Genomic DNA, 25,030 nt, shown 5'->3' on the forward strand with positions numbered 1-25,030 from the left:
GGATGGTCCCGCAGTGGTCTCAGCCCAGCTGCCCTCCTCTGGGGGCTTTTCGTGCACGCTGAAGGATTTTTGGAGTCTTGCAGAAATAGGGGGGATGCTGGGGTTTGCTCCTCTGCAATGAACGGAGGGGGCTGCTGAGCGAAGCCCAGCCGGCAGCAGGCCCAGGGCCACGCCGTGCCCCCAGCTGTGTTACCCACTCCAGGAAAAAGCAGTAACAGAGCAGAGAAAACCCCGTGGAGATCCCACAGCCCTGCCTGGGCTGGTTCCCCCCCACCCATCCACCCCTCCTGGCCCAGACAGGCTCCCCTGGTGCTGGGTCACGCAGCAGTGCCGACACAATTCGTGGTTTGAGGTTTTTATTTGGTGCCCTGGGAAGCACCCCCATGTGGAGCACATCTCTGCCCACCCAACGCCTGCTCCGGGGCACAGCCCCAGCTGCCCCCCAGCACCATCCCTGATGTCCGCCACCCCTGGGGACAGGCCAGGCAGGGAGCAGGGGACACAGCCCCCAGCAGGACGAGCCCTAGGGCCTTGGGGTGGGCACGGGACATGAGGTGGTGTCCTGGTTTCAGTTAGGACAGAGTTAATTTTCTCCACCAGGACAGGTGGGTGCTGCTTTTTGATGGAACTGAGGGGAACGTAGCTACCAGGATCTGGATAGGGCCCAGAGCACCTGGCCAGGCTCTCTCTGCCCCCAGGCTATTTTTTTCCACAGGAGACAAACCACGGGTGGGTGACACACAGCCACAAGCAGCAGGATGGGGCCTGAAGGCTGCCTGCTCATTTGGACCCTGAGCCAAGCAGAAAACCATTACCCAGGCCAAAAGGCACAGGGAGGGGAGAGTTCGTTCCCCAGAGAGCCTGGGCTAGGCTCACAGCATACAGGCAATGCAGTCCGTGTGCTTTGGGACATGGGGACAGTGGTGGGGGACACGGAGAGCTCAGCCCCGTCCCAGGGGCTGCAGCTGGGACCAGCACAGCTGATGCTACATGGAGGTGGCCGGCGGTGCAGAGTGGGGGCACGTGGAGGGGAGGGGGAAGGTCACAAGCAGCCTGGGGGCTGCTTTCCACCATCCTGAACCACAGCAACACGAGAAATGTGTGAACTGCAGGGTTTTGAGTGGTGTCCTCAACCCCCAAAGCAACACCGTGGCTGCTGGGACTTCACATGGCCAGTGCACGAGGGCATCCCCGAGGAGGCAGAGCACAGCTTGGCCTTGGGTTCTAGCCAAAATCCGCTTGGCCCAAGGAGCACCGAAGAGTTCACAGGTTCACCACCAGGCAGAGGAAGTCCCATTTCTCCCTGTTCAGTGTATGGAGGGGCCACCAGCTCCTATGGGGCGGCCCGCAGAGGTATGGACGAGAGGTTTGCTGTGGAAGCGCGTCCCTGCAGTGCAGTGAGGTGATGGAGAACGGGGCCGGAGGCAGCCCGGGGGTTGTTAAATTACACGCAGACACACACACGCACACAAGCTCTTCTGTAAACTGGACTCCAGGAGATCCCACGATCCCCGGCTGGTCCCACAGCCAGCTCTGGATGCGGCATCCTTACATGTTCCCGCGGTACGTGATGTTGGTGAAGGTCGACGTGGCCTCTTTGTACAACGGGTTGTTGGCCTGGGAAAAGAAGCCAAAGAGCATCACTGCTTCGTGATCAGCATCGGCACTCACCCCACTTAACAACTGGGGAAACTGGGGCACCAGTGGGTGTGGGATCCATGGCTCTGCTCAGGGATTTGGCTCTACAATGCGATGTGCAATTTAACAGCTCCTCATGAGGTTTTTATAGAGGAGAGAAGGGAAAAGCAATTGTGGAGGAGAGCACAGGAACAGAGACCTCAAGAAAGAGCCACCCCAGCCCACCCATCCCTTCCCTCCAGGCGGTGGGGGACAGGCACTGGTGCCATCCTGGCCCCTTCCCTCGTGCTCCGGGTGCCTCAGCCCTTCCAGCACCCCGTGGCAGCAGGGACCTTCCTCCAGCTCACGGGGTGGAAACACTTGTGAGGGTGGTGAGTAAGAGGGTCACGCTGGAGAGAAGTGCTCAGGATACACCAGAGGTGGGAAAAGTGCCTGGGACATCTGCTCTGCTCTGTGCACAGCCCCTGGGGCCACAGCAGGCTGGGAGAAGGGGTGCCCGGTTTGGTGGTGCCACCCCAAATCCTGCTGCGCCCCACACAGTGCTTCAGAGAGCGATGGGATGGATGAGCTGGTCCATAAGGACAGTGCCCTGTGAGTCCTAAATGGGGACTGGGCTCTTGTACTGGGAGCACTGGGATCTGGATCCACTCAGCCCAGTGGAGGCAGAATTCGGGGTCTCCTGCCCATCACGGCCCTTACCGTGTCCCACTTGGCCCTGGCCTTCTCCTCCTCGAAGCGGGCGAACTCCCGGCGGTCGTGGATGGTGATGAGCAGCTTCCAGATGAGCAGGGCGGCCAGGCCGATGAGCAGGATGGCGCCCATCACCGACAGCAGCACCACCAGGATGTCTGGCCCCTTCGGGCAGTCTGGGGGGATAGGAGAGCGTGGTTGGGTGGGCACCCTGGGGTGCCTGACTGCGGGTATGGGGGCTCCTCTGCTCTCCAGAGGGCTTTATCCTCCCCCGTTAGAGAGCCTCCAGCTCTGAGCATCTGTCCTGTCCCCCAGGGCTGCCTGTGCAGGGGCTGGGGAAGTGATGGGTGGCTGTAATTAGAGCTGATGGCTCTTTTAATGACCCTGGTTTTGAAGGATCTGCAGCCATATGGGCCCCTGCTCAGCTTGATAGCAGTCCCCAAGGATGCTGGAGGCCCTGGGCTACTCCGTGCAGGGGCAGCATCACTCTTGTGTGGCCAAGAGCTGGATCTTAACAGCACGTCAAGAAAATGAGACCCCTGGAGTCAGAAATGTGGTGGGAAGAGAGAGTTCCTCCTTGGCGGCTCAGCAGGGGGGTGAAACAACCCAGAGGCATGGGGAAATGTGAGACACGGGCAGGAAATCACAGCCCGGGTGCGCAGAGTGGGGAACAAAGCAGCTCTGTGACCTGTGCCAGCCCCTGGATCCTGGCCAGGAGGCACAAAGGGGGCTCCAACCCCACGGTTAGTGCAGACCCCCAGGAGCAGCACAATCGGCACCCCCAGCTGGGTCCTACCTGGCTCCTCTATAACGTAGAGGATGGACTTGCCGCTGGAGTCCTCAAAGTACTGGAAGCGCACCACGCAGTCGTTCTCGTCCTTGTAGGTGCAGTTTACAGCGTCCTTGCCCCTGTCCCCTGCAGGATTGAGAGGCTGTCAGAGCCCTCGTGCTGGGGACACGTGCATGGAGGGTGTATGCAGCCCCATGTTTCCTTGCTTTAGGGCAAAAATTTGTGCCGTGCGCCCCCTCTCCACTCTTACCGAGCTCCTGCACTGTCTCGATCTCATCGCGGCACATACGGCTGCAGGACTGCTGCTCCACCAGCTCGCCCCGCTCGAACTTCTTGCACTCCACGCAGTCCCTGAGGAAGAGGAGGGAGCTGCCTTGAAATGCTCTGCGCCATCCCCGAGGCACCCTCCCACCCTTTTTTCTCTCCGGGATCCCAACCCAATGGATTTGGGGATGGTGACCATACCTGCGGGCACCAACCCTGACGGGGACCATCCGAGCTCTCCCCCCCCCGACTCACTTTTTGATGGTGCAGGCATCCGGGCACGTGGGGCACTTCTCGCAGGTGTCCCCATAGGAGCCAGGCTGGGTGCAGTCACATTTGCCGCAGACGCAGGAGCCGTGGCCGCTGCACACCAGCCCGTTGCTGGACATGCAGGTGTCCGTGCGCGTGGTGCAGTTGCAGTAGTCTCCGGTCCAGTCCGAGTTGCACACGCAGTCCCCGCATTTGCACGTCCCGTGGCCTGGGGATGTCCAGGAGGGCATCAGGACCCGTGGGTGCCCCCATGGATGCCCACAGATCTCCTCTGGGGATCACCCACGTGGGATGTTTGTGCACCCAGAGCCACAGCTCTGTCTCTGTGTGGCACGGCGAGGTGGAGCAGCCACCCAGGACATTTGTGTCCCCCTGTCCTTGGGGTGGGATCTTGCTGCCCCCAGCAAACCCCATCCTTCACCTCCCTGCCTTCTGTACCCCCTGTGCTTCTCTTATCCCATGCAAACAAGGAAAAAATAGCCAAATTTCAGGCTGAGCTAGCTTGGCTCTGGCAGCAGCTGGAGATGCTCAATCAGCTCCATCTGAGCTGCCCAAGCTTTGGCTCTTGCCTTTAGTTTCAGATCTGGTTAGGCCGTCTGGTCAACCCCTGCTGTCATTTCCCAGCCCAGCACCACACACGGGAGAGCTGGCTGCTGGGAAGAGCCCAGCCAGCTCCACACACTCCCCTGGCTCGGTCAGACAGCCCGACGTGCTCAGATCCTGCCAGAGCCCGCAGCTATTTGGATCCCGGTTGGGTTTTTGACTCAGCCACCAGACGCAGCGAGCAGCGGAAACGCCGCGGTGCCGGCACGCGCCGACCCATCCCAAACACCGAGCACGTGGGAGCTCTGCTCCCAGCTGGGGAGTGCCGGGGCACCGCGTCCCCCGCGGCCCCCATGGCCTCGGGGGCACCGGTGTGAGAAATAAATGTGTAACCCTGTTAATGAGGAACTGGAGCTGAGTCACAGGAAAACAGCGCCGCGCCGGGCGACGAGGTATGGAAACAGAGGGGGAGGCTGGGGGAGCGTGGCTGAACGGGACGTGACGGGTGCCAGCGGGGTCAGACGGGGCACTGGCAAAGAGACAGGGCAGGGCTTCTGCCAAGTCTGGCTTTCGTGGGTGGTGGCCCCCCGGGAAGGGCTTGGCAACCTTTCCCCGTCTCATTTCCTCCTCAGCCTTGGGCGCGCAGCCAGGGCTGGCCCCGCTGGGCAAAGGACTCGGGCACGGAGCTGGGAACCAACGGATGGGGTTAATTAACAGCCCGCCTGGCTCGGGGGCAGCGTGCCACCAGCACCTTTGCCCTCACTCTGCCTGACACGGGGGATGCTGTGCAAACAGGCAGCGCCACGGGAGCAGCCTTGGGTGGCAGCATCGAGGACAAGCACCCGGCTCCCATGGAAAATCACTGCCTGGGGGGGAAAAATCCCAGCCCCCCTTGTCTGATGTTAAGGTGAATGATCAACCCCAGTGGTGTGGAGGCAGCTGGGAGCTCTGGGTGCTGCCACCCCTCTCGCATCTCCTGGGAAGACAGGAGATGGGGAAGGGCCCTGGGGTTTGCTCCTCCAGCACGCTCAGACCTGCAGGGCTCGCTGGAGATGGGGCTTCTGGCTGAGGAAGGGGCTCTGACACATGGGGCACATGAGGTGACTGCTGCTGGGATTTTTTTTTGCAGAGATGGGCTCCCTGGTCCCTGGCATGGGAGAAGTGAGGTTCCCCAAATTGAGAAATGCAGCAGGCAGGACTGGGAGCCTGGCAGCACCGGGAGGAGGCGAATATTCAGGAGATGAATATTCACTGTAAGACTAGCGACGGGGGAGGATTTTCTTCCCCACCGCTTTTTGCCAAAAGGGAGTCTTCAAGAACAGGGTGGAGGATAAAATTAGCGCATCCTCTCCTCGGAAATCCCAGTGCCTCTCCCCACCCCTCTCTCCCCACCCTGGGGATTCCTCCTGTGGAGCAATTCCTCAGATGTGGGAGTCGAGCAGAACCTGGCCGGCTCCTGCCCTGTGCACCCCAGAGCCACTTCCCTTGGAGCCCCCAGGCCACCTCAACGGGGCTCCCGAGCATAAGGAAGGATCAAGGTCTGCCTTTAACCCTCTGAGTCCATCCCCTGCCAAGGATTTTGGGCACAGGCTGCCAAAGGGGGAGTCATTGCATCACACCCTGAGCTAATCCATGGCTAAGCACGACACAATGCATGCAACGAGCCCCCAGATGGCTGCCATCTCCCTCAACCACGACGCTGGGCAGCAAAAATACCTCTCTAGCACACCCCAAGGTGCTTTACTCCATGCAAACACCACCCCAGGGCATCCCACTCACCCGAGCACATCTGGCCCTTGAAGCGGACGCAGGAGAAGTCGTCGCACTCGCAGTACTTGCCCGTCACCTTGCCGAAATCGCTGCTGTGGCAGACGCACTGCCCGCAGATGCACTCCCCGCGCTGGCTGCAGTGAGGCTGGCCCGGCCGGGGGCTGCAGTTGTCCTGCTGCGAGGGGTTGTACTCCTCCTCCGAGCACTCGCAGTGCGAGCCCAGGCGCCCGGGGTTGCAGCGGCAGACGCCGCACTCGAGGCTGCCGTTGCCTCCGCTGCAGAAGGAGCTGTTGGTCTCAGCCTGGCTCTCGCAGGAGCAGCTGCAGTTGAAGTTCACCACCACCACCAGGCTGTCCTTGAAGCCCACGGGTTTGATGGTGAAGGATTTCTGGCGCTCTTGCGGGCACCCTCGCACCTTGGCCTCGATGCTGAAGCTCACCTGGAAGGGGGGCAGAAGGGTGCGTCTGGGTGCTGGCACCCCCCTGCAGCCTTGGGGTACCTGTTCCAGCCTGGCCTCAGCACCTGCTCTGTGCCCAAGCTTATGCAGCCCAGAATTGGGACCAGCAGGATCTCTTAGGGCTTTCCCAAACTGTCCCAGCATGGGAGAGTTCACCTGCCCACCACAGTGTGCAGACAAAATCGGCCCAAAAGCCCATGCGCCATGGCTGGTAGACCACAGCCTCTGCATCCAGCAAACAACAACATTTTTCCCCTTGCCCCCACCCAGCTGGACCCTCTCTCCACCAAAAAGATGACAATGTCCCCATAAGAGCCTGTGTCCCCCAGGATCTGGGGGGAAGCAGGCAGTGTGGAGGGGGAGAAAAGCTGAGCCCGCGGACAGGAGCCTCACCGTGTCCCCGATCTTGAGCCCCATGCAGGACTTGAGCCCAGGGATGACCTCGTCGTTGAGGCAGGTGGCATTGAAGGACAGGGACAGCTCTTCGGGGAGGTCGCGCACCTCCAGCTCCACCTTGGAGCGGATTTTCTGGGGGAGGAGAGAAGAAAGATGGAAAAATCCAGCCAGGCTGCACAGGGGTCCACCCCGAGCAGCCACCACACCCTAGAAATGCTCCCCCACACACAGGAAAGCAGCCAAGTGCCTTGAGGCTTTCTAGAGCTTGGCCACGTCACTTCCCATGAGGAACACCTTCAAGGATGGGAAAGGACAGGGGTGAGCTCCCATCCCCGGGGTCCCCGCATGTGTAGGTGGAGGCAGATGCTCACAGCTGGCCCAGGGATGCTGCTGGAGGCTGGGGGAGCTGCCAAGTGTCCAGCTGCTTGTGGTGGTTATTTGGGGAGGAAGAGTGCTGCTGTGGGGCCATCACAGTGCACATCTCTCCTTTGGGCAACCCTGGGTGGGGTCTGTGTGCTGTGAGGGTGTTTGTTCTTCCAAGATGAGGAGAAATCCCCCTGCACCTTACTGCTCCCTCTGAGCTGTCCATGGGGACAGGATGTGGTGGCCTTGCACACTCACCCCATAGGAGTCCACTATGAGCTGCAGGACGTTGCTGGAGTCTCCCGACAAGGTGCCCACGGTGGTTCCTGGGATCAGCTCACTGTAGTTCTAGAGAAATACCACTGTAAGCACAGTCTGCTTGTGACAGGTGAAGGCACCACAGCTGGGCCAAGCCATTCCCAGACACGAGAGCTTCCTGAGCAGCCTTGTGAGGATGGGTGCCACCAGGATCCATCCAGCCACCCACAAAAGGCGCCCTCAGGATCCCACAACCCCCCACGAAGGTGGCTTTGCACAGCAGCCGTTACCTGGTAGAGGCCAACAACTGTGTCCGTCACAGCGAAGATCAAGTTGATGTTCTTCTGCGAGAGTTTCTCAGTCATCAGGCCCAGAGAGGGGTAGTCCTGGGGAAGGGGAAAGGCTGCACCCTGAAACACGTAGTCCCAACCACCCCGGTCCCCAGCATGCCCTCCAAGCACACCTGGACCACCTTTCCCATCCCCAGCAGGAGCTGTGGGCTCCCAAACCCCACACACGGGCCTGGATTTACCAGTGTGGTGGAGGCTGAGTAGAAGTTGTCCTGGCCGATGTGGCACTCGGCGTCGTTGGGCTGCACGATGCCGGCCAGCCTCCCGTCCAGTGCAATGTGGGTCTTGGCGTCCGTGGTGAAGACGAGCAGGTGGGAAGCATCATTCCTCCAGCCGATCTTTTTCTGTGGCCAAAAGCAGCTCCCAGTGGGGTGGCAGTGTGTGCCGAGGGCAGCCCTATAGCGGCACCTCACTGCCACCATGGGGCATGGCTGGGCCCTGGGGACCAGCCTGTCACTGCGGGGGGAATTAAGGACAGCCCCTCTCCCAGGGAAGTGCTGGGGAGCCAGGCAGGTGAGCATGGGCTGCTCGTGAAGGTGAAAGACAGGCTTTAATTTGATAGAGTGTTAATCACGGTGGCTATCAACTGAGGGGCACGAACCCTCCCATCTCCAGCAAAATCAAGGTGCTGGCAGAGGAAAAGGCGTCCCTTCTGGGCCGACATGGGATCACCACATCCGTCCCCAAAGCAGCTGCTCTGCTCCTCTCTCCTCCCAGGTCCATGCAAGGGCCCTGCTCTTCCCTCTCCTTGGCTGAGACCCAGAAAGGCCCTTGCTGAACGTGCGCCCTGCCCAGATCCCAGCCCTGCTGCAGCTGCACTGCAGGAGGCTTCAGGCCCCATCCTGGTGGGGTGGGAACTCTCTGCCAACCCACCAGGCCCAGCTTGGTGACCCTCTCCCAGCCCCGTCCCAGCCTTCCTGCTCCTTACATCGCACACGGTGGCCTGGATGATGGCATCGAAGCCGCCCTCGGGCGCGTCGCGGTTCCGTGAGACGCTCTGCTTGCGCACCTCCTCGTTGAAGCGCGTCACCTCGTCCGTGAGCGACAGGACGTGCTTGTAGCCAAACATAGGCAGGCACGTTTCCCCAATCCTGCAGGAGAAAGTGGTCAGGGCACAAGTCTCGTGGGTGTCCCAGCTCCTGTCCTCACTGTGCAGCCATTTCACACCCTCTGGTCTTCTTCTGGGTATGCTGGAAGGACCCAACCACCCAGAGAGCCCCGAGCATGAGGCTAGTGAAGGATCTTTTAAAAAGCTATCATGTTACAGTGATGCTGGGATTTTTAGGAGTTAGACCTTGAACAAAAATGGTGGAAGATTGTTTCTTCCCACAAGAGCTTTTCAAAGTCTAGACATGCTCCCCCTATCCATACCAGGACATGCAGTGCAGCCCAGCTTAAGCCCTGCCCCCAATCAGACACCCAAGTCCCTTCTGAAATCCATTTCCACGGATTTCCAGCCACAGTCTGGTGATGTCCCATTAGCTTCCAACCCTTACAGACCTCCCTCAGCTTGGGACTTACTCATAGCAAGGGTTTTTGAGGGCTTCTGGAGGAGAGATATACATGTAGGGGGAAATGGGCTTGTCCACAAAGGCCCCAAAACCGATGCGCAGATTGCTGGTGAGCTTGCGCATCTCGTTGGCCAGCGTGGTGCCCAGGTTCTGGATGTTCCTCAGATCGTCCTTCATGGAGTTGGACAGGTCCATCAGGTAGTAGATGTCCACAGGATAGTCTTCCACTTGACGCACTTGGACTTGGAAGATCTGGGAGTCATCTGTAATATGGCAGGGCAGAGGAGTGAGAGATCATTCCCTGGGACAAACAAAGGGGGCTGGTGGCAGGACTGGGGAGAAAGTCAATGGGACCCAACAGGGTCAACGGGAACCCAAGGAGATGGCTTAAAGCTGCTGGGAGGAGGCTATCACAGCGAGACACACCAAGGAGTAAACCACTAAGAGCAGGGTGCTTGCATGTGAGGTGTGCTGTGCACCCCTTGAAGATGGCAAATGCCCCACAGCTCCTGTTCTCCAAGCCTCTCATTACTAGGACATGAACTCCTTCTGCTCAGAGTTGTTCTATGCTGTTCCTGGCCAACACAGGATGGATGGAGTAAAATGCTGTACACATGGGCAGCAGGTCTTATGGGAACAGCCAGGGGACTGCACAGCCGCTTCAGGCTGCTACTGAACTCCTGAGGCCTCCAAACATCTCCTTGGGCCTCCCCATCCCTGTTCCTTCCTGTTCTTCTTGGCTCCTCCCAGCCCCTACTGGGAAACTTTTTGATGAAACATTTTCTAATAAAACAAAAACCTCCTTAGAACCTTCTGGGGAACAGGCCAGTTTTAATGACTTTGAAAAAAAATAATGCTGAAAACACTTAGGGTTGACCTTTTCTTTCAACTTTCTAGAAGGAACAAAGGTTCTTTCTTGCTGTTCTTTGAAACTACTTCTTTGATATGCAACTGGGACACAGCTGCAGCCTTCTCAGAACACCTCAAACAACAAGAAAAAAGCTTTAATCAACTTTCATTTAATCACTGTTTTCATATAAATCTATATCTCAGATTTAGATTTTCAGGATCGGTAAAGTATCTTCAAAATCCAGGAGAGCCCGAAGAGCTCCATGCCCTACTGTCTGCATGGCCAGGTAGCAGCACGCAGTCAGGAGTCCCAGCTTCATCCTTGGAGGACTTCTGCTCCTCCTCGTTGAGTTAAACCACAAGGACTCAGAGCTTGTGGGACATGCCTTGGTTATGCCATTTGGCCTTCTCACGAGCTGGGGAAGACAACTCTTGCTAAGCCCTCTTGTTCTGGCAGAGGTGATATCAAGCCAGGGTTTTCTTCTACTGCTTCCAAAGTCCTTAGAGCACCACATGCCTCCTCCGATCCTCTCCAGAGCAGCACACATACCTGTCTCTTGATGGCTGCTTTTGGACCTAAAGACAGCAACTGTCACCCCACAGCTACACGTCCCCTTATCATGGGGAAGGGGACACGGCTGACCGCTGTCACTCACATCAGAACTTCTCTTTGCCCAGCCCGGGGACATGCTATCAGCCTCTGACATCTGTCCCTGAGGCCAGAATGAACACAGAACCAAAATTTGTTCCTGCTGAGACATCTGTGAGCAGATTGATGATAAGGGCAGGGCTGGGCTATGTGTGGGGAAAGTGCGGACATGGCAATGTCACCATTTTGCTCCAGTTTCCCCAAACCCTTTTTGTGACCTCAGGTGAGTGACACCAAAAGGAGAAATCAAACAGGGGAAGTACAATGTGAATAAATATGTATTAACAAAGCCCCTTAATACAAGCCTTGGGAAAGCTAAGGGTCAGCCTCATGGCACTGAGGCAGCAGTGGTTAAGGTTTAAGTGGCTTCATAAAACAATCCCACAGATGTCGAAATCGCATCCCATCCTGCAGGGCTGAGCCAAGAGCCTGAACAGCAGAAATCAGCCTGCAGACAGCCGGACTGCAGACACTGCTGGTGGGGTTGGTTTAGTCCCAGCCCTGCCTTGTCCCCAGTGGGTCTGGGACAACCTTGGCCAACAGGTGATGGCTCATCCATCGCTCGAGCTCTCCAAGCTGTCCCCACCACATCTCCTTTTCCCACAGCATTTTGTGGACTCTTACCCGGCCGCAACTTCAGCTCTATTCTCTGGGGTCTCATCTGGGTGGTGGTGGAGCCCCCTGAGCCCTTGTCGCTGAGCGGTCGGTCCTCCTGGATGGTGACGCTGCTGGTGGGGAACTCGATAAAGTCCTGCCTGCAGCCGTTCTGCAGGAGGTTGGTGAGCAGGTCACAGCGTGGGGACGACTGGTCCATGGTCTGTGGGACAGGGGAAGAGTCAGGAGTGATGATGGATGGCTTGCCCAAGCCCAAACCCCTTCTGACATCTAGGAGCTGGAGCCACAAGTTTGTTTCTTGGCACAGCTAAAAGGAAAGCCCCTCTACATGGGGTGGCTGCGTGCCAGAAGAGAGTGAAGCAGGACACAAGCTTGGCAGGCTGTGAGCAATGGGCAGAGTATGAGACTTTTTTTGTTTTGTTGTTCTAAGCTGTGGCAATAGAGCCACCATTTCCCCAGTTTTCTTGACATACACCCTCAGAAATCCCCCCAGGAGCAGCAGGCGAGCCCAGTACACAACTCCTTTTTGAGAGCCACTCGAGCTTATCTGCAGCTCCCAGCATCCTGCCAGCTGGAGCCCAGCTGGGGAAGGGGAACCAAAAAAGGAAAAGAAAGACCAAAAAGGCAACTGGGCTGCGGGAGAAGCCATCGAGAATCCGTCAGAAACAGGAAGCCAGAAGTGTGAAGTCACGGTGGGGGCTCCGGCCCCCTCCCCGATTTCCTAGAAAGTTCCCGGCTGCCTGCCCTTATCTTGGCATGCTCAGAGGGCTCCTGGCACTCCTGGGGGGTGGAGGGGGGAGAGTTTCCTATCAGGACAAATATGGGAAGAATTCCTCTCCTGGCCCAGTGCTGCTGGGATCTGCCGCTGCATGTTCCCGGCAGGGCAGCCGCTGTCCCCTCTCCATGGGGTTCCTCCCTCCTGCTCCTCCCCAGCCCAAATCTTTCTCCATTCAAAGCCCCAGGAGGGCAGAAGTGAGATCCTTGCCCTCTCTGCACCACCGATGCCCCTGCCCAGGCTGTCAGCTCCCCTCAGGTCCAGGTGGGTTGAACCCGGGAGCTAATTTGTGTGTTTTAAGCAAACAAGTGGAAAAGTGCAAACAGCATCAGGAGGCCCCCTCCGGCAGCAGCGGCCTTTATCTGCCTTTTTCTCCTCCCTCAGTCCAGCAATAGCCAGAAAATACATCAGCAGGCGTGTTCCTCCCCTGTGGCCTCCCACTCCTGCCCAGGCAGCACGCTGCTGGTGAAGAGGACACGTTTTACGTCTACATGAGCTCTGTGCACCCACCCACCCTGCCACCTCATCCTGTGGGGCTCCCCACCACAGATCTCCAAGCCCTCGAGGCCACTGAACCTCCCCCTGTGACCCCACAGAGCCGGGTGAGGTGCCTGGATCGTTCCCGAGCCCACGGGTAATTACACACCCGGTCCTGTCCTAGGCAGGGAAAGCACTGGAAGGGGGAGGGTGAGAGGCAGGGCTGGGCAGAAAGGTTTTAACCATGCCACTGGGCTCTTGGGCAGTACCCTGAGGTGCTGGGGGGCTCCCAAAGGACACGCAGCTCCTTGCACAATCAGCAGCATCATTTCTACCGAGAGATTCCCACGGAGAAGCTATTTCACCTCTGGGCCACATCCTTCCCCTTTCCTTGAAAGCCTCAACACGATTGACTCAGGACTTGTAAAACTGACTCGGAGGCAGCCCAGGCTCGTTGATGGGGGCACATGGTCCCACCTCCTCTGCCACCAGCCCTCCTGCAGCCCTGGAAGATGCTCCCTGGACCCACCTCCCCTCCTGGCAGCCCACACCAGGTGGTGCATGCACAGAGTTGCCTTCTAACCTCTCAAATTCTCTCATTTTCTGCAGTTCTGTGAGCCTGCTACAACAGATATCTGCTCAAGGCCTTTGGGACAGGGGTAAGGATTGGGCAGGGTGCTGTCAGAGCCAGCTCCATCCCACATCTCCATCACTGCTGTGGCTGGGAGGCTGCAGGATCCCCAGGGCACCTCCATTTTCATCTCACACAGCAACAGCTTCTCTGCAGGAGAGCTCATGGGAGGACCCAAGGAACAGATGCCTCTGCACATTAAGCTAAAACCTTCCAGAGCTTCTCTAAACCAAACCCTGGTCCAGCCTTGGCTCTGTTTTCCTCTCTGGGAAGTGACATTTGGGGTGGGTGAGACCCAGGAGAAGTCTGCCACGATGCTCTCCAAGGTGATTTTAGAGCCACGTCTCAGCTGGCTTTTCCCAAAAGGAAAAACAAGTGGCCAGGCACATCTGTGAGCTGGTAACGGTGGTCAGGGTTTCTGAAAAATAAAGATAACTCAACTCTCCTCTGCTTCAGTGCTCAGTGGAGTCAGCGGTCACAAGAAAGAGCAATAAAATTTCTTTCTTGCTCGAAGCCAGGAAGGAGCAGCAGCAACTGATAACCCCAGGCTCCTCTGGGAGCCAGCACGGGTGGGAAAGGAGCACAGCTAAGGGCAGCCCTGTCCCTTTAACGAAGGAGGGGGTAGGATCAGAGACCTCCCTCGCCCTGGGGATATTAAACAAACCCACAGAAAAAACCCTCATTTGCTAAATTAAGACAATGTGGTCCAGATGTTGGAGGCAGAGCTGCTGAGTAGTTTGCACAGCGCGGCTCTCCGGCGGCGGCTGGCTGCTGGCAGTGGGACGGCTCCCTCGCTGCTTGTCACGTCTGTCCATGAGCACAGCCCTGAGCAGTGCTGGAAATATTTCCTTTTTTGGAAACTTTTGCTGATCTGGGAAAAAAAAAACAACACCCAAGCTCGCAGTCCCTGCCGCGTCAAGACACCAGCCCGGGCTGGGAAGGAGCGGACGGATGGTCGAGTCCTTATCGAGCTGCAAAGTTCAGCTTCTTGCTTCTTGCAGGAGATAAGTCGGGGCTCATCCACACAAGATCTTTATGCATCCTGCATGGGATGATGCTGCGAGATGCCCTGGGAGCTGATGGGACCTGCAGGTGGCCGGGGTATGCAGCGGGTGCCCAGCATCGAGCACCATCCGACAGCGCTCCCAGCCTGGATCAGTTTTCCTGGGTCTTTTCTCCAGCCCCGTGGGCACTGCCACCACTCGTGGGAGAGGATTTCTCAGTAGCAGGAGGCAAGAAAAGCCTTCTCTTAGTGCTTTCTGGGGAAGGGGAACTCCTTGCAAGCCACAGGAGTGCATTGTTAAGGCAATGGCTCACCCAAGCCCTGGAGTTTTTAATCACCTCTCCCATCTCTCCCTGCCTCCTGTCTCTGCCCTGGGGCTGCAGCTCACCAGATCCCATCAGTGTTGGGAACTTCCACCCTTACATCCCTGATGGGCCAACCCTAAGGGCAGCATTTTTGGAGGGTATTGTGGCAGACCTTCCAGCATCTCACCCACCCAGACGTGAATTTCAGAGCCGCAGCTTAGCTCTGACATCCTCTTTAGCTCTGTAACCAAGCCCAGTCACCTCACCTTCCCACTCACCGTTTTCCAATGAATAAAACCCCAAACCTTCTAATCAACATTTGCTTCCTATCTCCAGACCCCCTTCCCTTCCCAGCCCTTTCAGGAATAAGGTTCTTTTTAAAATTTGAGCTTCACAATAGGTTTTTGAGAAGCAAACCAAGAGGAAACCGGGTTTTCAAATGCACAGCTTTTCAGAGACAAAGGGAATTCACAGGGAAAACTTCAGCACTTCCAAGCCCACTCGCCGTGCTTCCTACTGAAGCACCCAGGTAAGGGGCAGATTTTGAAAGCGAGGCAGGAATCCAGACCAACAGCCGCGATGCGCATGGCTGTGGTCACTGCCAGAGCTGTGGTCACTGCCAGATGCCACCGAGGAATGTGTTCAGACACGGTGGGACCAGACGGAGACACAGCACCCGTCCCACAGCCCGCAGCCCCCCGGCCCTGCTCAGCCCCCCCAGCACTCACCTTTGCAGAGCACCAGGCACAGAGGGGGCTCACGGCCAGGCACTGCTTGCAGGAGTTCACCCCTCGAGTGGTGCAGATGTTACCCCCTGGAACAGCAAACAGAAAGCTGTCACCAGCTTCGGGGCCACCACACAGCCCCACCAGCAGGCAGAGCCCCCATCCTCCCAGGTTTCCACCCTAACCCTTTTTGAAGCCCCAAAACTGCTGCCTCTCTGTCTCTTTTATGGCTGCCTCCCCCAGCCCGGCACCAGTTGGGCTCCATCCTGCCTGCTGCTGCTGGCATTTCCCACCTGCCAGCCTGATGCCAGCTCCTTAAAGTGTCCCCTGTCCCTGCAGCCCCAGGGGGACATCACCCCTCGTGCCTCTCTGTGGGCATTTCGGGGCAGCGGGGAGGGAAAGGGGTGAGCCCCCCAGCTCAGCGCCTCTTCCCACCCCCAGGCCAGCCGGTTGGTGCCTGTTCTTGCAGATGCTGAACTCAGCCCCGCTGCTCTCAGCTCGGGTTAAAACATGGGGAAAGGAGGGGAGGGAAGTGTCCCAAAACACGCTGGCAGCCAACTGTGATGATGCCCCAGGGGGGGAAACTGGAGCTCCACCAGAGGCAGCGAGGATTTCGGGAGGTGTGTGCCTTGGTTAGAGGCCAGTGTATCCCATCAAGGGGCCCCCAAAAAAACCCTCAGGGGCTTTGGGGCAGCAGCAATGTCTGCTGGGGCAGGAAGAGCAGAGGTAGGAACTGTGCAGCTCTGCGGTCCCAACGGCTGCTGCGGTGAGTGGCTGAGACACAGCTGCGGTGGCGTTGCCCTGGGCTGTTTCTCCCTCCTGCACCTTATCAGAGCTTCAGCATCTGCAGGCAACTGGTCCCTGGGGGTGCTCTGTGTCCCCAGCTACAGCCCTAGGAACTGGGGGTGCCAGCACGGAGCAACTGGGGGCTCCTCTGTCCCCACCTCCCCTGTCCAGGGTCCCCTCTTGCAGCCACAGGAGGAAGAACAGAGGAGTTTTCTGCAGCAGCGGGAGGAAATGCAACACAGAAGAGAAAGAGGAAACGGTGAAATGATGGCATCAGGTCCTCGGGCAGAGCCATGGCTGCAGCTCGGTGTGGCCGTGCCTGCTGGCACGCGGCGTGCCGGGGCTCGTGGAGGTGGGTGCTGGTACGGGGTGCTGGCACCGGTGGATCTGGGCATGGGGCTGATGTGGGGACACAGCAAATGCCACAAGGCTCAGGCACATGGGCATGCAGCTTGTTCAGCTTTCAGGTTGTGTCCACTCCCTGAGCTCTTTCCCTACACCAAAATACCTGGCTGCAGGTTAAAAGGTTGCATAAAAGGAAGCAAAAAAGGGTGGGAGACTTTAAATTTAGCATGGCCCTAAAGAGTGACAGGTTGATCTCTGGTGCAGGAGGCTGAGCCCCGTGCTGATGGCTTGGCAGGCACCAGCCTGGCAGCTCCAGGCACTTGGGATTAAACTCTCAGGGCCACGTGCCCAAAGACGGGAACAGCTTCCAAAACTGCAGGCCCCAGGGGAGCGCTGATGAGCCAATTTTCTGGCTGATCTTGGCACTTAGGACCACGAATGGGGCCATTCTGCCCAACTACCACATGACCAAGGCACATGTCCGGGGATTTGGGACCTTTCCCCATCCCGTAGCACCATACGGAGCTCTTCTTGGCTGTGTTTAACTCATGGCTGGATGGAGCAGGGCTCTCCATCCCATGGGAAGGAGCCGAAATCCCCTGGGCGCCAGCTGTGATTAAGGCAGGGCTGTTATCGCCATGCAAACACGCAGAGGGTGGTGGCCAGCCTCACCCCCTCACCCTGAAAATGCCTCTTTTTTGGCATCTCCAGCACCGTTTGCACGGCTGGATGCAGGGTGAGGTGCTGGGGGCTTTGCTGGAGGCAGGCAGAGAGGGGGAAGCAGCAGTGATGTGGGCACAAAACCACAGGAAGAGGAGAGCAGAGGGTACTGAAGCTCAGATGCTCTGGTTCTGCCCCTTGGTGCGCAGGATGCTGCCTGGCTGCGAGCTGGTTAACAGGATTTCAGCACAGACTAAACTAATAAACTTCGTGTATTTTATCAGTGTATTTTTTTTTTCCAGCCATAAAAACTAATAAACCAAAGTACAAAAGCTGCATTTATTTATTTATTTTTTTTACTACAAAACCTGCTGGTCTCATAAAACAATCTGATCCTAATGACTGAGGCTTTGAAATAAGGAGAATTCCCAGCACGTGAAATACCAGGAGCTAATCTGGGTGGCACAGGGAGCCCCGTTTGGGGTGGCAGCAGTGCAGCCAGGCACTGGAGGGGATGCACATCGCATGCTGAACCCAAAATGCCCCAGACGGCTGTGGCTGAGCATCATCCTTCCCTGGCTGGAGAAAATTACTCAGTGCTCAGCCTGAACTCCAAGTCACCTCCACACAGTGTCTGAGCCAGCCACATGCCTTGGTGGGTCTCGTCTTTTTTTTTTTTTTTTTTTCCTGCTAATACACTCATGCAGAAAACTTTATAAGGAGACTTAAACAAGCTTGATAAAGATACAAACCACTTTTGCATCTTCTCTGAGCTTCCTGCTTGTCTAAGCAATATGGATTTGGGCTTATTTTTGGCTGATGTCCTGCCCACGCCATCCTGGGGCTGCATCTTTTCTCTGAACCCCTCCCTGTCTACCAACATCTTCCTGGGAAGGAGATGCCCCTAGCAGATTACCGGAGAAATCACCTATGCAGCCTCAAAGAGCAACCTTACAAACCCAAAACTCTTTCAGGGGTTACTCTGCATTCCTGCTCAGGCTGTTCGTGGGAATGCACAGAAATCTGGCATTCTTTAGCCTGAACAATGTTGCCCCAAACCCCCTCGGGTCAGGCCTCCAAAACAATGGGACTGATTTATAAATCATCAGCTGAAAAACACGGCACCCGTTTTGGGCTGCAGGGTTTGTTTTCTGCTAGCTTTGAGCCCCGGAAACCACACCTGGGGAGAAGAGTCCCTTCACCAGGCTGCTGTTCCACAAGGCACTGAAAAGTTTTTAAAGCAGTGAGCCACTTTTGTCCTGAAGTCACCTGATGCCAGAAATCGGGGCTTTTAAAGAAAAGCACCAAAATAACAGGAGAAAAAAATTACAAAGGATACTAACATTGACTTAAATACACCCCGTGCCCTTAAAATGAGATGGGTATGGTGATGCCTGCCCCATTAACTCCCCTTACTGCCTGCTTACAGAGGACAGAGTCCAAGTCCCATCCCAGTGCTCCCATTACAAACCAGTCCTGCAGCCCAACGGCGGGTAGGTGGCGGAGATAAAGTTACTGGGGTGAGAATAAGGCATGGAGCCACAACACCTTGATCCCACGGCATCTCAGAGAAACCCTCTTGGCTCCGAACCAGCCCCAACCCAGCCGGCCCGAGCGATGCTTTGTGTTTGGGAACCGAGGCAGTGCTCTGCCAGCTTCCCCTTCCCGCAATTTTTTCCGGGACTGTGTGAATGCAGAAAACCCAGGGATTTAGGGGAAATAGCAGGGAATCTAAGCGGGAAGGGCAACATTAGGGCAAACACAGCTTTAGGGGCTGTAAAAACCTACCCCAGCTGCCAGCAGCGCAGAGCACGAGGATGCCGAGGGCGATGCGGAGCTTCCCCATCTTCTCCTCCGAGCCCCGGGGTGCCGGGGGGTGTCGGGACCAGCCCTGCCGTGAGCGATGGAGAGCGGCTCTGGGGCAAAACCTCCGGGTTTTGAGCCGTCCAGAAGATGAATCATGAGCCTGGGTGTGTGACACAGGCGCGGAGCGGGGCCGGCCGGAGGAAACTGCGCTGGCTCGTCACTCAAATTTGAGTCAGGGAGTGGCCCCCCCCCATCCTGCCCGGAGCTCCTCACCCTTTTTCCCTTTCGCAGCTCACACAAGGACCCAATGAACCCGGGAAGAAAGCACGGGGCACCGGCGACCCGCACGAACAGGCTCTTTCCCATAGGCTCTTTTGCCGGGGTTTAATTCCTTGCAAAATCCTACTCACACCCTCCTTTTATTAACTCTTGCGTGAAAGGCAGCCCGGCTTTTAAACCTGCCGAGGCTGAGCTGCCTGAGAGCTGAAGGATTTAAGGGGAAATAGAGCAACTGCATAGCGAAATGAAAGTGTGTGTGTGTGGGGGGGTCTTGGGGACCCTCCCCAGGGCACTGCAGGTGGAGACATCCCTGGTGGAACGGGGAGGGGAGACCCACAGAGAGCAGAGACTTGGACCCGGCAGGACCAGTTGGGTACAAACCCGGACATCACAAAGGGAGGGAAATTCAGATTTGGGTTGGGTGATTCGGACACGATTCTCTTCTCTCCTGTGCTGTTTTTCTCACCCACATCCTCACAAATCGCTCCTGTACCAAGCAAGGAGTCAGATCTGCGCAGGAACCTTCCCTGCTGAAATACCCAAAGAAATGCCTCCCAAAGAGGTTTTAAAAACCTCTCGTCCCCCAGGGTCCTACTCGGAGATGGGGAAACTGAGGCAGGCAAATACAGGCTGGGCTGCCAAGGGAGGGAAGGGCTGCTCCCCCCGCCGGGTGACGGGGGCTGGGGCCAGCAATGGCAAAACCTGGGGTGGGGGTAATCCCGGGGGGAGCAGAAAAGGAGCTTGTGCGGAGTACAGGGTGCTGTGCGGGGAGAAACGGGGATCGCTGCATCTGCCCGGAGCCTCAGAGACGAAGTGAGATGGGGCTGGGGGCTCTGCCTCGGGAGCTGGGGGATTTTTCTTGGCTGTAAAAGAAGTTTCGGTGAGTTTTTGCTTCCTCCGCTCGCTGCCACCATCCCGGCGGGTGCTGCTGCCCTCCTGCGGCTGCCTGGGCTCTGCTCGAGGGGGTCATTTTCCTCCCGGCTTCTTCCCCCTGACTTTTTAACGTGGATTTGGTAAAGAGAAGCCCATCGACCCTTACGCAGTGTTGAGAAAGTGCTGCTTCTCGGTTGGAAAATAAATAACATCCCAAAGCTGCCTTCTGAGGGCTCTCGATCTTTCCCTGCTCCAGCTCCCGCAGCCATCTCAGCCTGCTGACCCCATAAGCCAGCTTTGGGGCACCTCAATTCCTGCTTTCATTGCATGTGTCCCCCTGTCCCTGCCTGGAAATGCCACTGGTGTGTCTTTTCCCCCTGGTGCATGGCTTTCTGGCCAGCCTGTCCCTGTGCGTTGCACTGGACCACCCCAGGAACAGGTTTGAAGCTTTGTGGCTGGGTTTGTCTCAAAGATTTGACCGAGTGAGTTGTCAGTCCCAAAAGTCCTCTTCACTGGAGCCTCATCCTGCCTAGCAGCTGGTTGCCTGAACCTGCAAGTGCTGCCAGCTCCAAAAGGACACAGACCCCTGTGTCCCCTCCCTGAGCCAGCACGATCGGGACCCTCACAGCACGGGGGGATACTCCAGCCCTTGCTGCCAGCATGATGCAAAAAAAAACCCCACAACAACAAACAAACAAACAAACAAACAAAAAAAACTTTGAAAAAGAAGGAAAAAGCCACAAAATGAAACGTTTGACTTCCTGTGCCCTCCTAGGCTCTCATCCTGCCTGAAGATGAGGATGGACCCGTTTTCCTGGCTGACTGCAGGAAGGTGCTGCTTGTCCTGCAAGCATCACTGTGATGGTGACATGGGGTGCACATAGGGCAGGGTGCACCGAGAAGAGTTTGGGCTCCTATCGCTGCTCTTTGGGGCTGGATACTGCCTGGAGAGCTGCACAAAAACTGGTCCTGGGGGAATAAATCATGGGATGCTCTGTGTCATGAAGCCTGTGGTTGGATTAAGGTAAAGGGCAGCCCAGGGAGTATCCAAGAGATGATCCACCCCATGTCCCCAGCTTCTCCAGCACTGCAGCTGGTGGCTGTGACCCCAGTGCCACGGCTGCAGCAGCCGGATCGGGCACGGAGGAGAGGCTGGAGCTGGAGCTGGAGCCAGCAGAGGGAGCAGAAACTCCTCTGGTCTGGAAGCAGCGGGGAGAGGAGCTGCCACTGGGATGCTCTGGTTTTCCCTGGGGATTTCGCTTGGGCCTGGGGTTAAGTGCGAAGGGTCCCTGTCCTGACGGGTCCCTGTCCCGATGGGTCCCTGTCTTGCCGGGCTTTCTGCTTCCCCCGGTGCTGCAGACTGCCCTGCTGGGACAGCAACGCCATGGGTGAAACAAGGAGGAAAAAGCAACAAGTAAACCCCAAACCTAACTGCTTTTGGGCCCTTAAATGTCACAAAAGCAAAAAGAGGCACTCAGCTCCTGGCTGTGTAAAAGAAAAATCAGTTGACACGCTTCCCACTGAGCCTCCCTTTACCCGCAGCCAGCCGGCCTCCTGCTTCTGACTTTAGCTGCAATTTATCAATTCTCATTTGGGTTTATTAAAATCCCCTCTGGGGGCTGCACAAGGAAAGTGATCCAAGACGTACACAGATAAATCAGAGCGAGGTCCCCACATCACGGCAAGCTCCTGTTCCTCGCTGTCCAGATGCATCTGGACCCATGCATGGTGCCGGCTGGCCCGTGGGTGTAGGATCCCAAGCTGGGGACAGGAATTGGGGGGCAGCATCCCTGTGCTCCCCTTTGAAGGGGGCGAAGGAGCAAGAGGAGAGGGAGAAAAATGTGCCCTGGGGACAACCCCCCCCAGCCAGAGGATGCTGAGGGAGGGACGGATCCAGCCCTGCCATAGGACAGGCAGCGCTGAGCAGAGCTGGGGGTGGACTGGGCAGGATTGGGCCAGCGCTGCTCCTAAGGAAGGAGTGGGTGGCACAGAGCAGCAAGCGGGGAGCGGAGAGAGCAGCAGGGACCTGAGGCTGCGGGCAGGGTGCGAGGGGGGGGACAACAAGGGACCTGCCACCCACCTGGGGCTGGCACCTGGTGGGATTGGGGAGCAGGTGGAGGGGCTGGGGGCGAGGATGTGTTAGGGGCAGGACCCTAGGGGTCAGCCCCCACCCAGGGGTGGCAGTGGGGTGGGTGCGGGCACCCAGAGCGGGGCGAGGGGCTGCACCCGCGTGGGGAAGGGGTGGGCAGCCTGGGTGAGCGTGGAGGGGGGGGGAAGGCGGTCCTGGGGGGAGGCTGCAAGGGGGTGGAGTTGCTGGTTTGTCTTTGAACACGGGGAAGACTTTTAGCTGGGAACTTGCATCTGTGGAGCTCCCAGCCGGCAGGCATCGGTCCCCTGCTCCTGCCGGGAGGTCCCCAGCGCCCGTCCCTTGGGGTGGCAGCGAGGGCAGGGGGCATGTGGCCACCTTTGGCCACCTTCCTCTCCCCTGCACGCCCTTTGCCTTTCCTCTGCCTCTCGCTCTGCTTGCTCGGGGACTTGTGCTGAGCTGCTCGTGCCAGGAGGGAGCCGGCAGCGAGCTGCACAAATTGGCTTCCCGTCCACCCCGGGCGTCGTGAGGAGGGAGGCAGGAGGGGGCACGGAGCCCGCCGGGATGTGAGGGTGGGCAGGGGGACAGCACGCATCCCTCCTGCCTCCCTTGGAGATCTGGGACCGCGCACAGACCATGAATGGATCCTTCTTCAACCAGACTCTCCTCGAGCAAGGAGCTTACCCCAACAGGACCCAGGGCTTGGGGATGCTCCTGGCCTGCTGCAATGGGACCGGCTCGGTGCTGGCGACCGACGGCGGCTCCTTGGTCCTCGCGCCGGACGAGAGGAGCCTGTACATCACGCGGGTGGTGCAGATCGCCGTCCTCTGCGTCCTCTCCTTGACTGTGGTGTTTGGCATCTTCTTTTTGGGCTGCAACTTGCTCATCAAGTCGGAGAGCATGATTAACTTTCTGGTGAAGGACCGGAGACCTTCCAAGGATGTGGGAGCTGCGATCATGGGGCTTTACTGAAGCCACGGGGCACCTGTAGGCAAGTGAACTGGCTGGACCTGGTGCTGTGATGCAGATTCCCGTGTGTTTGGGGCAGCTGGGGACAGTGGGAAGGGGGACGATGGCTTTTAATGTGTCTGTGTCCATGGGGAAGCAAATCTGCGCTTCCCAGTGAAGGAACTTGTGGTGAAGGGGGAGATGTCCCTGGCGCTGTATCAAGCACAATAATTGACCAGCCTCGTGTTGCATGCAGAAATGGCTTAAGTTTTGCATGAAACTTGCAGAAACAGTGATAATGTGCAGATTTGGACTCTTTTTCTGCTGTTACCTTGGATACCGCTACTTGGGATTTAGGGCTAAAAAAAAAAAAAGTGTAAAAAGCAAACTACTCACTACAAAAAGAAAACAAAGTAATGGGAAAGTGAAATTTGTGGCACGGGCCACATCGTTGGCCATGGGGCAGGGACAGGGAAGGGTTGGGTGGGTTGTACAACAAAGTCTGCATGCTACAAAATGTGTTGGTCTGTTTGTGTTTTGGACATCGAGCATGCACTGTCTGGCAGTTTTGTAATGAGGAGAGCATGTTCTTCCTTATTTTTTTGTTAAATAAACTGGTACTGTCTTTTTTTCACAACACTGAAGGAAGAAAAGAAACCCAGATCAATACAAAAACCCTACCCCAAACCCAAAACAAAAGCATGCTTGTTTTTGTACATAACAACCTTTTTTTTTTTTTTTTTTTTTTTTTCCTAAGTGCTATATTGTTACAGTCCTTGAGGTTTTTGTAGTTTTTTTTTTTTTTTTGAAAACTGTTGAACATTCAGGAAAAAGAAAAAAATAATGAACCTGTTTCAAAAGAATTTCTTGTTGTCTTCATTTTCTTTTCCCGTGTGTGCAGAGCTCAGGTATTTCAATCCCAATTCCAGAGCTTAAATATAGTCATCTCACCTTCCAGTTGAACTCTTATTAAAGACAGTTATTTAAAGCAGAAACTACCATATATTGTTTTCACAGGCAAGTATCAGCTTCCACTACCAAATACATTTGTCAGGAACTACGTATTTTGGGCTGGTGTTAAATTCCTGCACAGTACCAAAACACAGAGTTTTCACAAAGATGCATCAAACACATCTTGCAAGGCAAGATTTCAGACCCTGAGTTGAAATCTCCATCTCCTCTGATCCTGATGAGCTGTCAAAACTAAATTATGTGAGAGGAGGAGGACTCCTGACCTTTGTGCTGTGATGGAATTGCAGCTCTGTCTGTGGGTGTGAGATGGAAATGATTTGAGTTTTGTTGCCCCAACAATATTCCTGCTGGGTCTGCTTCTGTGGTGGGAAAGCGATCCTGGATCCCGGAGGAGCTGCTGCTTTGATGTATGGGGATGTAAATCCTGAGCAGCTCTCTGCTGTTCCCTGATGCAGGAGTGGGATTAGGGCATGGCTTGTAGTTAATCAGTGCTTGCTGAGCACCTTCTTCAGGGATCCCACAGGATATTGTTGGGCTAGCCCTGATGCAGAGTGAGATTCGTGCAGTCCTGTCACTGATTGCTCCCGCTAACCTTAGGAGCACAAAGACACCGCAACAGCAGGACCACGATTTGGGAACCAGAGCTCTGGATTGTCCCACTGGTGCAAACACCCTGCTCTGCCAATCTTCACCATGTACTCACGTGTAAAGCCTAAACGCATCCCTGCGTCTCCAGGTGGCAGGGGCTAGGAGGGACTCGTAGGGTGGTCACTGTTGTCTTCCTCTGCAGGCAGGGGAGGAAGAGAGGGCTCGGCAGGAGCCTGACGAATGCTCTGAAGAAGCCTCTTTCTTCCATGGATCAGCCACTGGAGCTGGTTAGCTCTGCTGGAAGCTCCCCCAGCCTCTGAATCTGACCCTGAGGGGGTCACGTTGGGCCTGGAGCCCA

General features: G+C 56.7%; 2 protein-coding genes across 2 annotated transcripts; one reads left to right on the forward strand and one right to left on the reverse strand.

The window, feature by feature from the left end:
* Positions 1-339: 339 nt before the first annotated feature.
* ITGB3 (integrin subunit beta 3) lies at positions 340-19,285 on the reverse strand. Its single transcript, XM_038168829.2, has 15 exons — positions 18,909-19,285; positions 15,333-15,418; positions 11,423-11,615; positions 9,311-9,563; positions 8,718-8,880; positions 7,972-8,133; positions 7,730-7,825; positions 7,440-7,529; positions 6,816-6,950; positions 5,975-6,404; positions 3,638-3,860; positions 3,369-3,469; positions 3,125-3,244; positions 2,338-2,504; positions 340-1,617 (listed from the first exon to the last, which is right to left on the reverse strand). Exons 1-15 carry the CDS (start codon positions 18,964-18,966, stop codon positions 1,549-1,551), a joined length of 2,346 nt encoding a protein of 781 aa, XP_038024757.2. The 5' UTR covers positions 18,967-19,285; the 3' UTR covers positions 340-1,548.
* Positions 19,286-22,353: 3,068 nt separating this feature from the next.
* Positions 22,354-23,975, forward strand: RPRML (reprimo like). Its single transcript, XM_005030647.6, has one exon. It carries the CDS (start codon positions 22,801-22,803, stop codon positions 23,134-23,136), a length of 336 nt encoding a protein of 111 aa, XP_005030704.4. The 5' UTR covers positions 22,354-22,800; the 3' UTR covers positions 23,137-23,975.
* The last annotated feature ends 1,055 nt before the right edge of the window (positions 23,976-25,030 follow it).

Source organism: Anas platyrhynchos, chromosome 28, assembly GCF_047663525.1.
Source record: "Anas platyrhynchos isolate ZD024472 breed Pekin duck chromosome 28, IASCAAS_PekinDuck_T2T, whole genome shotgun sequence".
NCBI lineage: Eukaryota > Metazoa > Chordata > Aves > Anseriformes > Anatidae > Anas > Anas platyrhynchos.

Coding starts and splice junctions, on each gene's coding strand:
- ITGB3 (XM_038168829.2), bottom strand. CDS start 18,966: ATGGGGAAGCTCCGCATCGCCCTCGGCATCCTCGTGCTCTGCGCTGCT. Junction 15,419..18,908: donor CTGCGCTGCTGGCAGCTGGG/GTAGGTTTTTAC, acceptor TTGCTGTTCCAG/GGGGTAACATCTGCACCACT. Junction 8,881..9,310: donor CTCAAAAACCCTTGCTATGA/GTAAGTCCCAAG, acceptor TTTCTCCTGCAG/GATTGGGGAAACGTGCCTGC.
- RPRML (XM_005030647.6), top strand. CDS start 22,801: ATGAATGGATCCTTCTTCAACCAGACTCTCCTCGAGCAAGGAGCTTAC.